A 17,498-nucleotide genomic window follows, 5' to 3' on the forward strand; every position below is an offset into this window, starting at 1 on the left:
TGTTTGTCACGTTGTTGTACCCGATTTAAAAGCACTTTGTTAACTTTTAAAGAAGTGCTTTCAAAGCCTGCAAATCAAAGTTGGATATTAACTTCCAATTATTTTCAACATTTCAGTAAATAAAATCTAAAATTTTATTACTATTTCTTTAAATGCATTAGGTTTTTTGCTTTCTGAGTTTTCCATATTATCTTCCAATTAAAAGAAACCAAACCAAAAAAAAAAAAAAACCAAAAAAACACCCAAACACCAAACCCCACCAAGCTCATGGCACTATATCTGCTGTTCAGAGAAGAAGAAAAGAAAAAAAACCAAAAAAAAAAAACATTTAGAAAAATGAGAAAAAAATCACATTTTTTTCATTTTTTTAAGTTAAGTTCAGCTACAGTGCTTCAACCTGAAAATAAATATGTGCATTATAGAAACATACACTCAGATGAATAAAGATGAAAGCAAAATAAGATCGTGAAATCTGACAAATGCAAATTTAGAAATGCTGCTCTTTGGCTTTCGTGAAGAGATCTGAAATTTTCATTCCATACCCTTTATGTAACGATCCCTTTCAAACAGAAGCCAAACCCAACTTACTCTGGTTTAATTTCTAGCTTCCTGAAACCCATTTTTAAGAGAAGGGTTCCTGTTTCACAGGTGGAAAGGCAAGATATAGATGTTCTTTGTATCAAAAACATACACAACTCGAGTAATATTAACATCATCTGAAATTTACACACTCCTGTCATGATATATTGAAGTCATATATATCAGGACTATACAGTATTTTAACAACTAAAAATGTTCAAACACAGCAATGTTTATTTTAACTGGAAGAGTATTTTTTCTCAACAGTTCAGTTCTAAACCTCTGTGCATGGTCCTATCTGTTGCTTTAAAATAATTATAAAATCATTTAGAATTACAAAAGAAGAATTAATTTTGCATGTACTAAATTTACTGTGTTGCCAGTTTACCAAGTTCTAATAAGGCATTTACATGTAAGCCTACAGTATGTCATATCCCAAAGTTTATAATTGGGCTCAGAGAACCTGATGCATGTTGAGAAAAAACAACTAAGCCCAGTTCTCAAATCTCTGTGGATCGAGCAGTTGAGAGAAAAACTCTCTACACACAGATCAAGTTAATTTGTCTGAGGAGTCACTGGCAAACCGTGCTTCACAAAGCTGTACTTGTCAGAGTGAGAAACAGAAAAGCACTTCAGAAAGTGGCAAGACAAACAGCAGGGCAAATTCACTTGACCTTACATAAGAAAAATAAGAAAGCAAATGTGAAAAATATAGAAAACTAATATTGGGACTTTATGCCAACACAGAGCACTAAATTCTAGAAGCAGCTCTCAGGAAGGAAATGTACACTAGTTACTACAAGGTGTGCAAAGAAAGGCAGTGAAATATATTATCAATGTGCTCCAATAAGGTAATGTAGAAAATATTTCCTTAAATTCTACAAATTTGGTCTTTGATGGAGACCGAAAATAAATTTAATATAAAGAAAAAAAGATTACTTTCATTCTGTCAAACTGAGGATTCTGAAGGTCATCCCTTTCCTCTACATAAAGATAAATTATCTGAGAAAACATTAAGCAACAGCTCTTGGTATTAAATAAGCTCAATACGATGTCATTCTTACGAAGCCAATGTAATATTTGTGCTAAAGAATAGACCAGCTTACCTATATTCCTGTCAAATGTCAAAATGGAAAAAAGATAAGCATTAAGCTCTTTCATATGAATTACTTTTGAAATGTCATAAGCTCAAGTATTCTAAGTTGTTTTTAAAGTAATTCCTTGGAACTGTATCTGAAATACCTCAAATCCATTTATCATAATTACAAGTGGCAGTTGATACAACTTGTTATCACCCTAAGAGTTCACAGCAGCAGTTTAGAGAAATCTGCAATATGGTAAAGAGAGCGCAAACAACACCATAAACTGGTAACAAGTCTCTTGGGTAAGGCGTGGTAAAAAAGACTATAATATAAAGAATTACATTTATAGACAGGACTATAAAACTCTGTTTATAAAGGCAGAGCAACCAGATTTGGCCAGCTGTTCAACAACAAATGAAATGTACATGAATTTATGTAACATGGAAAAAGGTGAAAAGAAGCAATATATTCCTTGAACAGAAACATATTGATAAAGAATGAGGTATAGAAGGCAACAAATCTATCCAGATTAAAACAACTGTAAAAATATTACTTACACTGAGGAATGTAGAATTGAAGGAACCACTCTGGTCAAAGTCCAACACCCTACCAAAAACAGCTACATAACAAACGTGTTCTGTACATAGCTTTTATTTTTCTGGTTGATGGGAAAAGAAAGAGCAGAAGGAGCTGAGGGGGGGGGGCACTTCAATGTTCAGTGGAGTTCAGATCTGCTCTTACATTCAAGGCAAGCCTTTCTAGTCCTCTTTGCCCCTGAAGCTTCTTTCATACATGTATACTTTGTTTACCTTTAAACTTTTTCCTACCTAAACCTAGCACAAGAAGGCAGTTTGAATATATTAAAAGCTTAACAAATTGTCTAATCTGCTTTTTAGTCAAAGACAAGCACTTCTGCAGCATGATTGATCTCAAACTACATCAGGTATCTAAAATCAGTCTCACTAAGTTGACTAAAACAATATCTGTTTCCATTGACTTTGAGCAGAGATTATGGTACACAGAAACTACTCTATTGCAGAAATCTAAAGTAAGACCAGTCCTATTCAAATGGAATTGAAACAATTTGTCAGCCACTTCTTTCAACCCAATAGGATCTGTGTTCCAGAAGACATATGATTGGGTTTTGGTGGTTTTTTTTTTCTAGCTGAAGCTGGTAGTTAAAAGGAAAACATCTGTGAAAATTCTTTAAAGTGATATCTTAAAGGAATCATTATTCCAGGTATTTGGATATATAAAGACATATTAGGTCAACTGTCTTAAAACCTAATTTAAGGGAAATTACCATCTTTAAGAATCATTCAGTAAGAATAATTTTTAAAGCCTATCAGTTTTATTTTAAATATAGATCTGTTTTTTACTGAGCACACATATACACCCACACATACTCTCATCTTAAAATGAATGTTCAATAAAACACTACTGACAGTGTATACTGAAAAAGCTCTGGATCACCTTTCTGATATTTTTTCAGTAAAATGAACTTGAAGATTTAACTCAGCATATTATATTCAATTAAAAAAATATTTTTTTAATATTTTTATTATTCAAGCCTATATATACAATTAGGATTTGTTCAGTAGAAAAAAACAATAGAAAAAGTCACATTCCTTTTAGGTTGCTGTGGTGATGCAGACCCCCATGCTTACTGGGCCACAAGGTGATGTCAACACAATCCAACACAGTTCTTGCTTTAGCTACAAGGTCTGTGGGGCCAACATTATTCTTATTTCAATCACAAGTCCAGTGGGAGGAGAAAATCTGTCACTTTCTGACCCTGCCTACTGAAGCAGGGAGGTGAAATAATTGGGTACCTTCTAGTCATAGTGCAAGCACAGTGACTCGGGGTGATCAGGCACTCCCCAACTGTACCTGGAATGGTGTTGTCTGGGAAACATACCCAAGAACCCTCCTGCTGGGGCTGTGAAAGCCCACTCTGAAAGTTGTCAAAGATCACCTGACTCAAATTGTGGCCTCAGTGGAAAAATATTGACCAAGTCAATCATCCTGTGTAACTAAAGTCCACTTCGGTTCAAAAATTGAGAAACTGGTATACCCAATGACTGCTATCATTAACAGGTAACCTCCCCACAATATCTGAAACACTGATATTTAGTTTAATTTAAAACAAGAGAATGAAAGTCATAGAATGGTTTGGCTTGGAAGGGAATTTTAGACGTCATCTAATCCAACCTCCCTGCCACAAACAGGGACATCTTCCACTAGAGGAGGCTGCTCAAGGCCCTGTCCAACCTGGTCTCGAACAGTTTCAACGATGGAGCATTCACACCTTGCATTGGCAATCTGTTCAAGTGTCTCACCACTGATAAAAAAAAAATTATTCTTTATATTTATCTTTTTGGTTTAAAACCATTGCCCCTTGTCCTGTCTCTACGGGCCTTGGTAAAAAGTCCCTCTCCATCTCTTACATATCCCCTTGAAAGGCTGCAACAAGTTCTTCCTGGAACCTTCTCCTTCAGGCTGAACAACCCTAATCACTCAATTTTCTTTTCTTTTTTCATAGGATCATCTTTGATCTTTTTGGTGGACCTTATGTGGATCTACCAAAAGCAGTGACAGAAGTCACTGTTCCCACAGGATTTTGCCATTCCTGCTTGCGATTGAATGATTTAACGAAAAGTGCCAGAGCTTATCTTCAACCCACCTCTATCCTAGAAGTTAAGAAGTTCTGCAAATGGAAAAAATATATATTCTGCAAAAAGCTATACTGACATCTGAATGTATCAAAAGTGACACAAACATTTGGGGTTACCAGTGTCTTATATTGTCAGAGTATCATCTCAGAACACGTTTGTCAACAGCAGAGTCCTAAGACAATAAAGTGAAAATAAAAATACAAATGCTATAAGCAAAGGTAAAAGCCACCGTAAATTACACTGTGATTAGATAGAACACAGTAAGAATTCCCTTGATAGACTTCAGAACCCAAAATTTCTTTTTCATACACAGTAAATTCTTTTTTATACAAGATTAAGGACCTTTCTCTCAGAAAGATACAGCTCTGTCAGCTAACAGAACCAGCAGGTTCTACCACAATGCTGGATTACCAATGGTCACTACAATTCTTCTGTACAACAGATGAAAAATCAGGAATCCAACCAACATAACTTGCAGTTTGAAATGGAAATTGGAAACAAGGCATTCTGCTCTAGGCTTTTATTCAGTTTTTGTTACACAGAAGACAAATAGAGCACATCTGTTAACAATGTTCTGGAATTAACCTCCACACAAAACAACCAGAGACAGTCCTAGTTCTGGACCTCCAGAACAGCAAAATGAACACTGGGGTCAAAGCTCAAATTGCTACATTCAGTCACAGGCCAAGAAAGAAGGAAGCTTTATTTTTTTGCCAGGTTCCTAAAAAGGATCCTTTTTTTGCAGGATCCTAAAAAGATTAAGATCCTGCCCTGTTAAAACACTCTCCTGTTGGAAGAGCAGGAGATGACAGCTGTGGAGAGCTCTTAAAGACAAGGATCAATTAAAAACTCAAGCTGCAAGAGAATGAGGAAGAGAGTATCAAAACTAAAAAATAAGTCATATCAGCCTAAAGCCTTGAAGGGAACTGAGACCACAAGAAAACAGTAGCTACAGGTCTCTCTGGATACAATTCATGCATTATCCAACAGGAGCATATCGTTTGACAAAGTAAGTAGCATTCTCTTCTAGAGAAGCAAGTTCTTTATCAGGGTACCTTGCCCCAGGCATTTAAAAGAAGTGCCAGGAGATACAAACCAAGGATGCTCCTGAGGAACTAGCTGTTCTTCAGGAACCAAAAAGAAGCTGTTGTAGAGAGACTTCTTTGAAAAACAATCAGTTATGCTCCTCACCCCAGAGAGAGACAAAATACTTTTCTGTTATCTGAGACCAATCAAGCATTTGAAGAAAGATGTCCAAAAAAGCAGTCCATCCAGAGACTGAAATAAGTCACAGGCCACAAAGCTTTATAAGATCAACAGATCATCGCACGTATGCAAAACTCTCTACCATTATATTTGTGATTTCTCTACTGTAGCCAAAGTCCATTTCTTAAAAAACACGTGCAAAATCTTTGAAGTAAAACTTCACACCAGAAATATTGGGAAAATTACTCTCAGTACAGTTCATTGAGTTTCAAATAGTCATGAGATAACATTTTTCTGTTTGCAGGACTAATGTAAAAGCATATCCATGAATAGATGACTTTCCAAAAGATCTCAAATAAGCCATTTTGCCAGCCATCTGTGCAAAAAGCAGTGTAACTTCCTTTTAAACAGAGAAGAAAAAAAAATAAACACATCCCCTGCCCAACAGCAGACTAACACACCTGGTTCAAATATGAGCCTAAGGATACAAACATTCTGGTTTGAATTTAGCAACAAATAATAGGCAAACCAGGAAACCTGTGATTAAGCCATGCTGTCTTGATTTACCTACGTATTTGACACTTCCATACATAGTTCAGTATCCAACTATATTTTTGAGTTATTGATAACATTCAAGGCATATCTCTAATAAACATTATTTGGAATGCCAAATGCTGGACTAGCTGTCAATATGGATTTTTTTTCACATAATGGCAAGTGCTCCAACAATCTTAGTGAATGTTCTAACCACAATGCTTTATGGTTAGAGCACTCATCAAGAAAGCACTAAATTACATCTACAGACCAAGAGATTTTATACCCCCAGCTTCTAGCACAGAAAAGCAGTAGGAAAATACCCACTCATAGGGGTAATCTCAGTGAAGCAGTTACTACTACTACTTCAGTGGAGTCACTAAGAAAAAAAATATTAATGAGGCTTCTTTAAAGATACACAACCTAGACCATGTTTACACACTTATCCAGAGCAATGGGAGTGTTTATGCTCCAAATACTGTTTCCATAGTGTAAAGTATATACAATTCAGTACATTGCATAAACACAGAAAAAACAACATAACAAAGAGGTCTCAGTGTCTCTCCTATCAACCTTGCCAAAAGACATGGGATTCCTCTGCCACATATTTAACTGACAATATTATTTTTTTCCCTACCTGTTTCTCATTACATCAGTCTTTATGAGTGGTTATACTTGCAATGGAACTAAGAGTTATAGTTCAAATATGTTTGAGAAATGATAAACAGCACTTATTTAGCCTTAAAGGGTTGAATTCAACATGAAAAGCACTAAGAAGACATTTCTTATGTTGAGGCCAACAACTTCTATGTAATACATCATTTGGACAGACTACAACATAACTGGTGAGACAACCTCAATGTCAGTTTGGTACTCACATTGACAGGTAGTATGTTGTACAGAACATTATGCTCAGATCACTGGTTTAAATTCAAAAAATGAGCCTCTTTAAAAAAAGGAGCAGCTAGGATGTTATATAAAGATTGAAAAAAAATCATCTCTTGCTTTTCTTATTTAATATCATAAACTCATTATTTCTTATTTCTATACACAAATTAGACTGAAAAAAAGTCTCAGTAATGACAGCTGCTCTATATGTCACATGCATTCTGCCTGAAGAGCTTGGGAAAAAATACAGGCACAGTGGAAAACATAACAAAATTACAGATCAGTTTAGACAGATTTTTAAAATCTGCCTTTTTCATTTCAAAAAAAACAGAGAAAGTAATCTGATTTATACAGGAGCTGTCAGCCTTCATTCAGAGGTGACTTGTTTTCATCCAACATAAATCAGCAGTGACCATTTATCATTATCCTCAATAGCCTATGTATGATGGTATAACTCCTATTGGAGAGGTGTCCAGGAGACAGTTGCAGCTCATGGTAGCTCAAATAGCTACTGGCAGTCTCAAATAGTAGGGCTTCATATTTCTCCCTTCCATACACAGTACTTAAAACAAGGAGGTGAACTTTCCAAGTACCATTCAGTTTTGGTAGTTCCTTTCAAAAAACCCATTTGCTTGCCCTCACAAGTATTGTCTTAACAGAACAGCAAAACCTGTACCACAGAAGTCTAATGTTCTATTCCTATGCTTACAAAGGAGTAAAAAATAAGTAGAAAATAAGTAAGAAGCTTGTAATAGCCATAACTTTGCTAAAACTGCATCATATGCTGTTTAAAGAGTCACCATTTACATATAGAAAGAACCTCATCCCACTGAATAAAAGCATTAAGAAACAATTCTGAATCAAAACCATGTTGCTAAGACTTCTCATGCAGGAAATTGTGATGAAGTTGTGATAGCACAAGAAATTTTCTTAATTTTACCAAACGTTCTAACATGGAAAAATCCAAATCTCATTCACAGATGGAGAAAAAAAATAATTTGATGTACTTTCACAACACAAAAACAGTAAGCTAAAGAATTCCCTGGAGGTAATTCTCTCTGGTCTACTACTGCTCACTAAGCAAGTATGCTGAATGCATATCTGGGATCCAAAAATGCCACAAGTTCTCTGATCCTGAATTTCTATTAAAGGCGGTCACTCTCTACCAGGCCTTCTGATCTGTTTTTACATTTACTGATGCTTTCTATTAATTAAACTAACTCCTTGGTGGTCACACCAAAGACCATAAACAACCTATTTCAACTACTTCATTTTTGCCTTCTCCTGTTCTGAGCCCATCAAATCAGACTGTTTTCTTTCAGGAAGGGAACATTACATTATATTTATCACTATAGCAACTAATCTAATTGATTTGATGCAGGTTTCTCTTCCACCATAGGATGGAGCCACTATCCCTAAGTATAATCTAAACATTTAAGAAAGAAAAACTTACCAATTTTTCACTTTATCGTGTCAAAAACACTATAATTTGGCTTCAGAAATTAAAGTATAAATGAAAGTCTAATGGACTGTAGATACACACCCAGAACACACTTTATAAATATGCTTATTTGTCAATTGGAACTGAGAATTTGGCATTTCCTGGTTGCTCCCAGTAATAGGGATAATGATTGCACAACAAAGACATTCCTAGAAACAAGAGATTCACACAGTAACTAGGGGAAGGGGAAGAAACATTCATGTAACTGAGTCAGGAATAAGTTTTGTCAGACCAACAGATTAAAATGAAAATAAGCAAAGTAGACAAAAGTTTTATTTATAGTGATAAAAAATAGATATATGAAAAAGGGTTTTTTGGGTTTTTTTTTTGTTTTGTTTTTTGAGCTGCAGGGTTTGATGTAAATATATTTACATGATGCTAAATTATGTAAATATAATTAAAAAATGATAGTGAAAGATAATTAGATGCAAAGTTCCTGTAATTAGTAATGTATTCATTGGTATTGTTTCTTTCTAGAAGTCTGCTTGATACCAGAGATTTAATTTGGTGTACTGCAATGTACCTGAGTATAAGATGTATGGAAAAATACAGAACATCTTATATTAGCAAATGCTTCCTAAGAAATATGGCAAGACTGTTATTCTTAAAACAAAATTGATACCATCTCCCCTCCCCCCCCCCCCACACTAATGCTTTTCTTCAAAAAATAAGGCATCAGATAAAAAAAGCTGAGTAAACACTACATGATTTTGAAAGGATTCATAAAATTTGCAGTGCTACTTTACCTAGAAATAGCTCCACATTTTTTTTCCTTGATTTTTGATCTTCAGCCTTTTCATTGAGCAAAGAAATTTCTTGCAATTTTTCAGATACTACTGCTAAGAGAAAATGTTTATGATGCTTCATGAACATTTGGAATTGCAGTTGTCAAATCAGTGAAACATTACATAAACGCTGGAGTGTTTTGACACTGCATATTTTAAACTGCATGGTGCTTTTCAGCATTATATGGAATGAAGAGCATACTACATATTTGAGGAACACCATTTACACTGGATGAGCAAACCAATAAGAAACTGGTCATTTAAGCACACTGAAAACTGCCTTCATATTATCAGCTAACATTTGCATTGTTCAGCATCAGTAAACAGTGCAAAAAATAAAAAGTAATATATAAAAATTCCAATCAACAACTTCACTTAGAACAGAACACTGCCACACATCTCACTGTTGAATATAAATAATTTCAAGGGTTCCAGAGTTTACAGTTAACTCTTTTTGAGACTATGCTGGTAGAAGACATCTGCACAGAACTTGAATCTTGAAATCAGAACTTGAATCTTGAAAACAGAAAAGGCTGGGTCCCTCCAGATATTTCTAGCACAAACTTCATTAAATATTTATTACTATTATCCAGCTGAATTTCATTTACACTTGCACTATTCGTCCACTTACTGAGTACTTACCTCCCAGTATGCAGAGAAACTGTTTTAAATTTAAGTGTGTTGCTTAGTGTATCTTCTGTATTAGCACTTTGAAGATGGTAGTAGTTTAATGATTAAATTATTTAAAAGTGTGGTCTGTTTGACATGATATTTTTGAAACGTGTAATTTTGATTTTTGAGATGTGCTAAATTACAAAAAATAATTACAAAATGTTTTTCTTTTTAGACTAAGCCTCTCACTGTTGTCAGTACAGAGTCCCCAGAGCATGCAAAAAAGTGATTTAAAGGTTCTCTTAGTCAATTACAATCTTGTCTTGAAAAAAAACAAAAAAACAAAAACCAACTTTGAAAAATGGAGACTATAATATGGTTGGAGGGAATGGAATAGAAGGTTAAGAAATGCAGCAGGCATGCTCCTGAAAACCAGCATCCATTTCCTATTGATCATAGCCTACCTACACCTATTACAGTTCAACAAGACAAGCCGAGTGCAAAGTCTTTTATGCTATTGCTAATGAAAGGAATATACACTATGGGTAAATTGCAGACCACATATAGCTCAGATTGGGAAAATACAGTGTAGATTCATTTTGACAAAGTTGTGCAGGTCTCTCCTGATAAATGACATATATTTTTATTATTGCATTGAAACTGCCTTTTCTATTCTGTTTGAAAGATTCCCGCTCTGGTATTACAGACTAACTTGCATTCCCCAGAAGTATGGGCTTTACATGAATTTATATTACATAAATTCTTTAAAATTGCTCTTGGCAAGAGCAGAAAAAAACCCCTGACATGATAAAAATAAAGACCTTTAAAAGTTTAAAAAGCAGGCACATGATTCTTACAGTTACCTTATCTGCAACTCAGTGTGATTAATGGACAATCTGTCAAGCCTGAAAAGGAATACACAGAACTATACCAATAGCCTGTGATACAACTCTAAAACTGATAGCACAGGCTTACTGAACTGCTGAGGAAATGCTAAGGAAGTACTGGGCTGTTCCAATGCAATTTCACAGTCAGATAATCACGTATAATCCCGGTGATGTTGACATCTGTCACTTGACTCAGTATGTGCTTCCTAAAACAATGAACATAAGCAAAATTGCTCCTGTTCGTGGAAGGTGAATGGGGATAGGAAAACAACTACATGAAAGGAAAAATCTGGGAGAGAGCTGGTAGCATCTGACAATAAACATTGAATAGTGGATCACTGCTACTACAATGGAAAAGTTTTGTTCCTATGCTCCAACGGATGTTTCTGTTTGGACTGGAAATGCCACATCTACAACCTAAAGACATCTGTTCCCGAGTATCAGCAGTGTTAAAGTGTCAGTCTACCTGCTTTACCATAGGGCGATCTGGGCAGAAGCGTCAAGATAGCAGATCCAAAACTACAATACCTATGCCTGCCAGCTTCAGAGCTTGGCCTTTGCCAGAAGCTTTGCCTCAGGATTTACGCCCAGCAAAAGCACCAGGACAAATGTGTACTTACTGCAGTAAGCGATTAGGAGACTGGCCAGGATCATGATAGCCCAGAAAGTTGAGGACATGCTTGGCAAGGCGTTGGCATCTTTCCTACTGCTTCTCCTGGGAGATGGAGCCATTGAAGCCACTTCCCCAGTGTGGGGAGGAAAGTCAGACAGTTTCACCAGCCAGCACTCCCCTTGACTGATGGCCGTTCTCCAGGTGTAATCCTCAAGGAAAGCATCTTCCAAAGACCCCGCTGTTTGTCAGCAGCAACACAGTCCTGTTGCAGGAACCATCTCTAAGCCACAAAGCCAAGGCAACTCTAAAGCATGCAGGTGTTGGGCACAGTGGCCACAGACAGCTTTTCTCCTGTTGATGTGGTGAGATTTGCTCGCGTGGTGGGGTTTACTGGGACTCGGATGCCTGGCGTGCTGCTGAGCTTTAGAGACGTCCCACGAACAAGCCTCTTGATTTTATTTGTTGTTGTTGTTCCTTTTTAAATTTGCAGAAGTTGTTTCTCTGGTTGTCCTTTTTCCCTGCCTCCACCCTCGCACGGGAGGCAGCTCTCAGCACGCTGGGGCCCGGGCCGAGGCGGTACTAGCGCGGGGAAGCCTCCCCCGCCCGCCCGCCGCTTCTAGGGCGACCCCCGCTCAGGCCGCCGCCGCCTCCCGGCCCAGGGTAGCATGGCCGAGGGGGCAGCGGGCACGGAGAGGCGAGGGCACCCCGGCGGCCGCCGCCGCCTGCCCGCGGGGGAGGGCTCCGCCTGGCAGCTCTGCGGGGCGAGGGCGATCCGCGCCTGAGCCCAGCTCCCGCGGAGGAGCGGAGGGCGGCGGTGCCCGCCAACGGCTGGACAGGGCGGCGGAAAGGGACAGCCCGGCCCGCCGGGCGGAGAGGCGCCCCGTCCCCCCCGGCGAGTCCAGCCTGATCCCCCCTCCCAGCCGGTCCTGCGGGCTCGACGGGGCAGGAGGCGCGAAAGGCGACGGGATCGGCGGAGGGCGGGACACTTTGCAAAGAGAGTCGGCGGCGGAAGGTCTCCTCCCGTTCAGATGCCGCTAGCTCGGTTCTTAGGTTCTGCCGGTAAAGCAGTACCGGCCCTTCGAGTAAAAAGAAGGAGGAGGAGGAGAAAGAGGAGGAGGGGGGAGGGCGGTCACGCCCACAGGTGAAGAGCTCGCGGAGTGGTCCTTCCCTCGGCGCCGCGCCACCTGCGCGTTCCCTCCGGAGGCCGCTCCCGCCCCCGGGCTCTCATCGCCCCCGAGGCAGCCCGCCCCCGGCTACTCACCCCGATCTTTCGCTTGCCTCCCCCGGTGCGACACTGCGAGCGGAGGGCTTAACCCTTGGCGGTGGGGAGGGAGAAGGGGCAGTCTCCCCGCTGCAACTGCTCCCAGACTGGCCGGGGGCGGGGGCCAAGCCCTGTGGTTCTGCAGGGGTAGAGGCAGCCCCGGCTCCCGGCGCCTGCCCACCGCCCTCAGCGCAGAGGAGAGGCCAGACTGGAGGGAAAGAGAGAGGGAAGGGGTATGGGAGAGGGAAGAAGAAAGGAGGCAGCGCTCAACCCTTGGCTGAGAGGGGGTCTCGGCAGAAGGAGAAGGGGCCTCTTCCCGCCCCCTCACCTGCACGGTGCGGCTCGAAGTCTCCGCGGTGTATTCTGCCTAGACACGGTGTTACTGGAAACATTCCTCCTCTTGTATTGATCTGTGGTCCTTACAGGGTCCGTGGTACGCGGGTTTTGTCGCTGTCACGGCAGGGATACATCGATGTTAAACCCAGTTTAAAGGGCTCCAGTTCACGTGTGTGCCAGTAGCATTTACGGTAGTAATAAAAATCTGAAATGTTTTAAGAGGGACCAGGTAGTTGAGCTTTTCCATTTGAAGTCTCCATAGCAATGTCTTCAAATTAATATTTTAAGTTCTGCAAAAGGTTGTCCTTCCGATTACAGGCAGGATTGGCAGACTAAAAGAGGAACCCAGTCACAAGATGTCCCAGTCCTCCCCTCCTGTTTTTGGTTGGGTTTTTTTTTCGTGTTCAATGAAAATACCATGAAAAAATACATCTATCTTCCACCAGTACCCTCAAGTTTGTCTGACTGCTACTTAAATATCTGGACCTAAAATTTGGTATGAATGATGCATTATTTACAAGACGGGACTTGTAATGACTTTTTTAGTACAACTAAAGATAACTTGCAACTAAGGTCAGTTTTGCACCACCAGGACATCATTAATGTAATCTCTTTGATTTCAAATCTGATTTTCTATCCAGAGTAGTTTGTATCCTGAACTGGTAGGGTAGTAGGCTGATGTGCTCAAATATGCTTCACAGAGATCAACCTTTTAACTATCATTTGGGTGCATGGATAACATACCCTTCAAAGATGTGACTTTCCATTAGTTTTGGTGGAAATTTCTGCTACTTTTAAAAACAGGAATAGAGCACAACTCAATCATTAAGACAACATGCTAAGCTTCATTCTTCTTCCCCAGCAATTTAAAAGAGCATTTTGTTGTTATTTTGTATCTAGAGAAGACCAAATCCTTGTAGCACCTTCAATCCCTCACTTAGATACCAGATTTCCTTTGTAAATCAATGTAGATTCTGTAGCTCCTCTGCTATCCTGAAGTATTAGTTCAATTTGACATGGTAAAGTGCTACTGCATAATGAGTTTTTTAAAAAATAGGACTTTCAAAATTCCTATTCTCAGAACAAATGTAAATAAATTATTAAGCAACAAAAATGCTTCTGCATGATGTGCTGCTGCTTATTGCTATTCCAGGACTAACATGTAAATTAAGCAGTTTTCTCTATGTATGAAAAGAAATTTGATTTCCATTACAGCTGTGAGTGTTGAATGTGCCGTTGAATAGCATATTTTAACTATTGCTAAAAAGAAAAAGCACTGAGTATCTTGACAGGAGATACATAGTCTGATGTCTACATTAAGAGACTTTGAAGACACAAAGAGTAGATTCAGCATTATGTATAGGCTTCTATACCTTTCATAATAGTTCATAGAATTTTATATAGTATCTCTTACATTTTATCCATTAGGTTGTGGCTATACAAGATTATTTCCCACCTATCTTTCAGTCTAAGCAGCGAGTGTCATGACTATTGTTCACCTAAATAAAGTTTGATGCAGAAACTAATGTATTGCTTTGCTAGTTCTGAAAACTGGAAATGTTTAGTTGAGGCTTTGTTCATTCTCATGTCAGAGAATTAATTGGTTACTCAGAAAGTAAGATAGCAGTCTCTGACTGAACAAGGACCACCAAGACACAGCCTTTGTGTTTCTGTCAGCATCTACCTGTCACAGGTTTACATAAGTCATAAGACAGAATTTCAAATCAGAAGATTTTCTGATTTGATTGTCAAAATAAAACTTAAAACCAAGCTTTAAAAATGTAATTTTTGGTCACTGCTGATTTGTTTTTTAGGTGTTTTTGATCCTCAATAATGGTCTACCTGTTCTGCAGTGTCTTGTATTAAAAAAGTACCACAGCCTGGAGTGGCACTACTCACAGAGAAAATTTCACTAAATGAAAAAGTGGCAGAATGTGCTCTTAAATTAATTGGCTTGCCTCTTTCTTGACATGTCCCCTTCACATTGATCTTCAAGGAAAATGTGTGAAGTCTCTGTCTTTAATGCCTCCCTTAACTCCCAAGAAATTCCCAGTATTCAGACCTTTGTGCATGCAGTGATGTAGAAACAATGATTAAAGTCATGGACAAATGCCTGAAAGCAGATAAGAAAATAGAAACTAAAGTTAGAGGCTGTATATCTAAGTGAAATAAACTTGTCAGAAATCAGATTCATTGCCATATAATCAATGACACAGATCTCTTGTTGGAAGAATTAATATCTACAAGGAAATTAATATAATATTTAAGCTATTTATTAAGATAGCTTGTGCCATCTCTCCAACTTATATTACAAGCTAAATGTTTTTGTTGAATGGAAACAGGCATAGTTTGAAGCCTGTTGTGGGCTTTATGTGTCAGATACTTCGTGCATAATGTGCATATGCACCACTGCTTTCTGCTAGGATGTCAGACCTGTAAAGCATGTGCAGTGCTACTGACCTCTACCCCAGGTGCTGGCTACAGAGGACAAATCCTAACATTCACTCAGCATCAAGCATGTACATGGTAGAAGGAAGGTAGAATTCCTTAGATCTTTACAGAGAGGCCTTCTGTTCTTTCTGAGTTTGCTTTATTTACTTTGCAATGAGAGGGTTTAAGCAGAAAGTGGGTGAATTCTATGGCAGTACACTGATTCAGTGCACTTCATGAAGAATTTTGCTTTCAAGCCAAAAATTGAGCTTTGGCTTTAGAGAAAGTAAAATGCTTCTGTAGACTCTAAATGTTGATTTTAAAGGAAGAACAGGATATTCTCTAAATGAACATTTACTCAGATAAGTATGAGTAAAACAAATGTAAAAGAATAGCATCAATAAAAACTTTTTATTTTCTGCAGTGTTAAAAACATGAATTACATAAAAGAGCTCAGTGACATTAACTTGTTTTATCTCAACAGAATTTTCAGAGGAAGAGCAGTGGAGCTTGATACTAAGAAAGTAAGCTAAGTAAGCTCTTCAATTGTATTTAACCATTTATATTTTCAGCAAAGTGGTTAGATAGCTCTGCGTGTCTTTTTATAACAATCCATAACACCTCTTAAACAATCAAGTTTCAGAAAAAGCAAGTATCAGAAAAAGTGCAAGGGAATAGAAGTTTTCTTACATCTTTCTTGAGAAGGGATCAGTGGAGACCAACGAGGTGATAAAGATCAATGGTTAAAGAAAAGCAACATTTTAGTTTAGATTGTGTGAGAAAATTTTCTATCTTTGTATAGACTAATGTTAGACTACATATGCAAAAAAAGCTTTAAACTAGACACACACCTCAATGATGTTTTTAATATCTAGTTCAGTGCCTGTAATATTGACTATCTGTTTAAAAGGGAAAGTTTTACTATTGTTTCATATTAAGCAGAAAATTATTGTGTTTTTGACAAAGAAAAAGGAAGGAAGGGAGATGACTGTGTAGATGTATGCTGATTTCATTGTCAAGTTATAATTTAGAGAGTGAGTTCAGCTCTTCAATAACAGAAATCATATTTGACTCTAAATGGCAGAGAACTGCATATACATGAAGCTATGGGATCAGGAACTGAGTTTTCACACAGTGATTCAGTGAAAATATTATTTACAGAGTACTTTAAAAATTTGTAGATATAGATTTTGATACAGGGTTCATACATGCTTTTTTCAAGGTCAGTAACAGTGAGGTCCTTAAGAATTTTCCACAATTGCCATAATGCATGCCTGAAATATATTTAGAGGGAAGCTGTTGACCATTCAGTGACCAAAGCTATGATAAGTTGCTTTATTACATTGTATTGTCTGTGCACCTGGTCCTATCACCTCTGAGCTCTTTTGTTGGTTATTGCAAATGTATAACTATGATGTGTTGCTCATAGACTTTGCATTTTCACTGATACTCTTTCTGTAACAGAGCCAAGCTACCAGTTATAGGGGTTTTTTGCTAGACATTATTAGTTTAACTAATAATTAGTTATAATTATTGGGGTTTTTTTCTAATTTTAATTGCCTACTAATGACATTATAAATATAGTTTGATATAGGTATTTTTTTAAAAGCTGTATGTGGTTTTGATTGAACATGAAATCTTTGATAAGTTTTGGGAAATCCTTACCCTGTAAAACAAAATATGGGAAATCCTTACCCCATAAGACAAAATATGTAAAGTTGTTCACTGGCAGCTATGACCTCTCCAATTATTTGCAAAGCCAAACAAGAAAAAAACAAGAGAGTGACAGTGGAAATGTGCTCTTAATACAAAACATTGTTATACCTGTCTGTATAACTGATGTGTTGTCACAACATCCACATTATCATTCTGGCTGAATATTATTTATAGACTACACTAAAATGCAGAAAAAATCATGAAAGAGAAACACTTTAAGATGCATTTTGATTCAACTTTGTGTCAAAAGCCAGTCTGAAGTTTTACTTAAAAAAATGGTAGCGATATAATTTCCTATACAAATTTCTGCCATTTTTTCAAGAAATCCTAGCTACAGGTGACCAAGAGATTGAATGAACTTTTGCAAAATTATGCTGTTCTCAGTTAGAATCT

General features: G+C 37.9%; 1 protein-coding gene across 2 annotated transcripts in view; it reads right to left on the bottom strand.

The window, feature by feature from the left end:
- Positions 1-12,400, bottom strand: part of TAFA5 (TAFA chemokine like family member 5) — a 402,285-nt gene extending 389,885 nt beyond the window's left edge. For both annotated transcript variants that reach the window (XR_011723949.1, XM_071733832.1), the window contains exon 1: positions 11,370-12,400. Coding sequence is in view for 1 of the 2 variants with exons in the window: in XM_071733832.1 (XP_071589933.1) it covers positions 11,370-11,481 (112 nt within the window). In the remaining variant the exon portion in view is untranslated. The remainder of the gene's footprint in view (positions 1-11,369) is intronic.
- Between the last annotated feature and the right edge of the window lie 5,098 nt (positions 12,401-17,498).

The sequence above is a fragment of the Heliangelus exortis genome, chromosome 1, assembly GCF_036169615.1.
Source record: "Heliangelus exortis chromosome 1, bHelExo1.hap1, whole genome shotgun sequence".
Taxonomy (NCBI): domain Eukaryota; kingdom Metazoa; phylum Chordata; class Aves; order Apodiformes; family Trochilidae; genus Heliangelus; species Heliangelus exortis.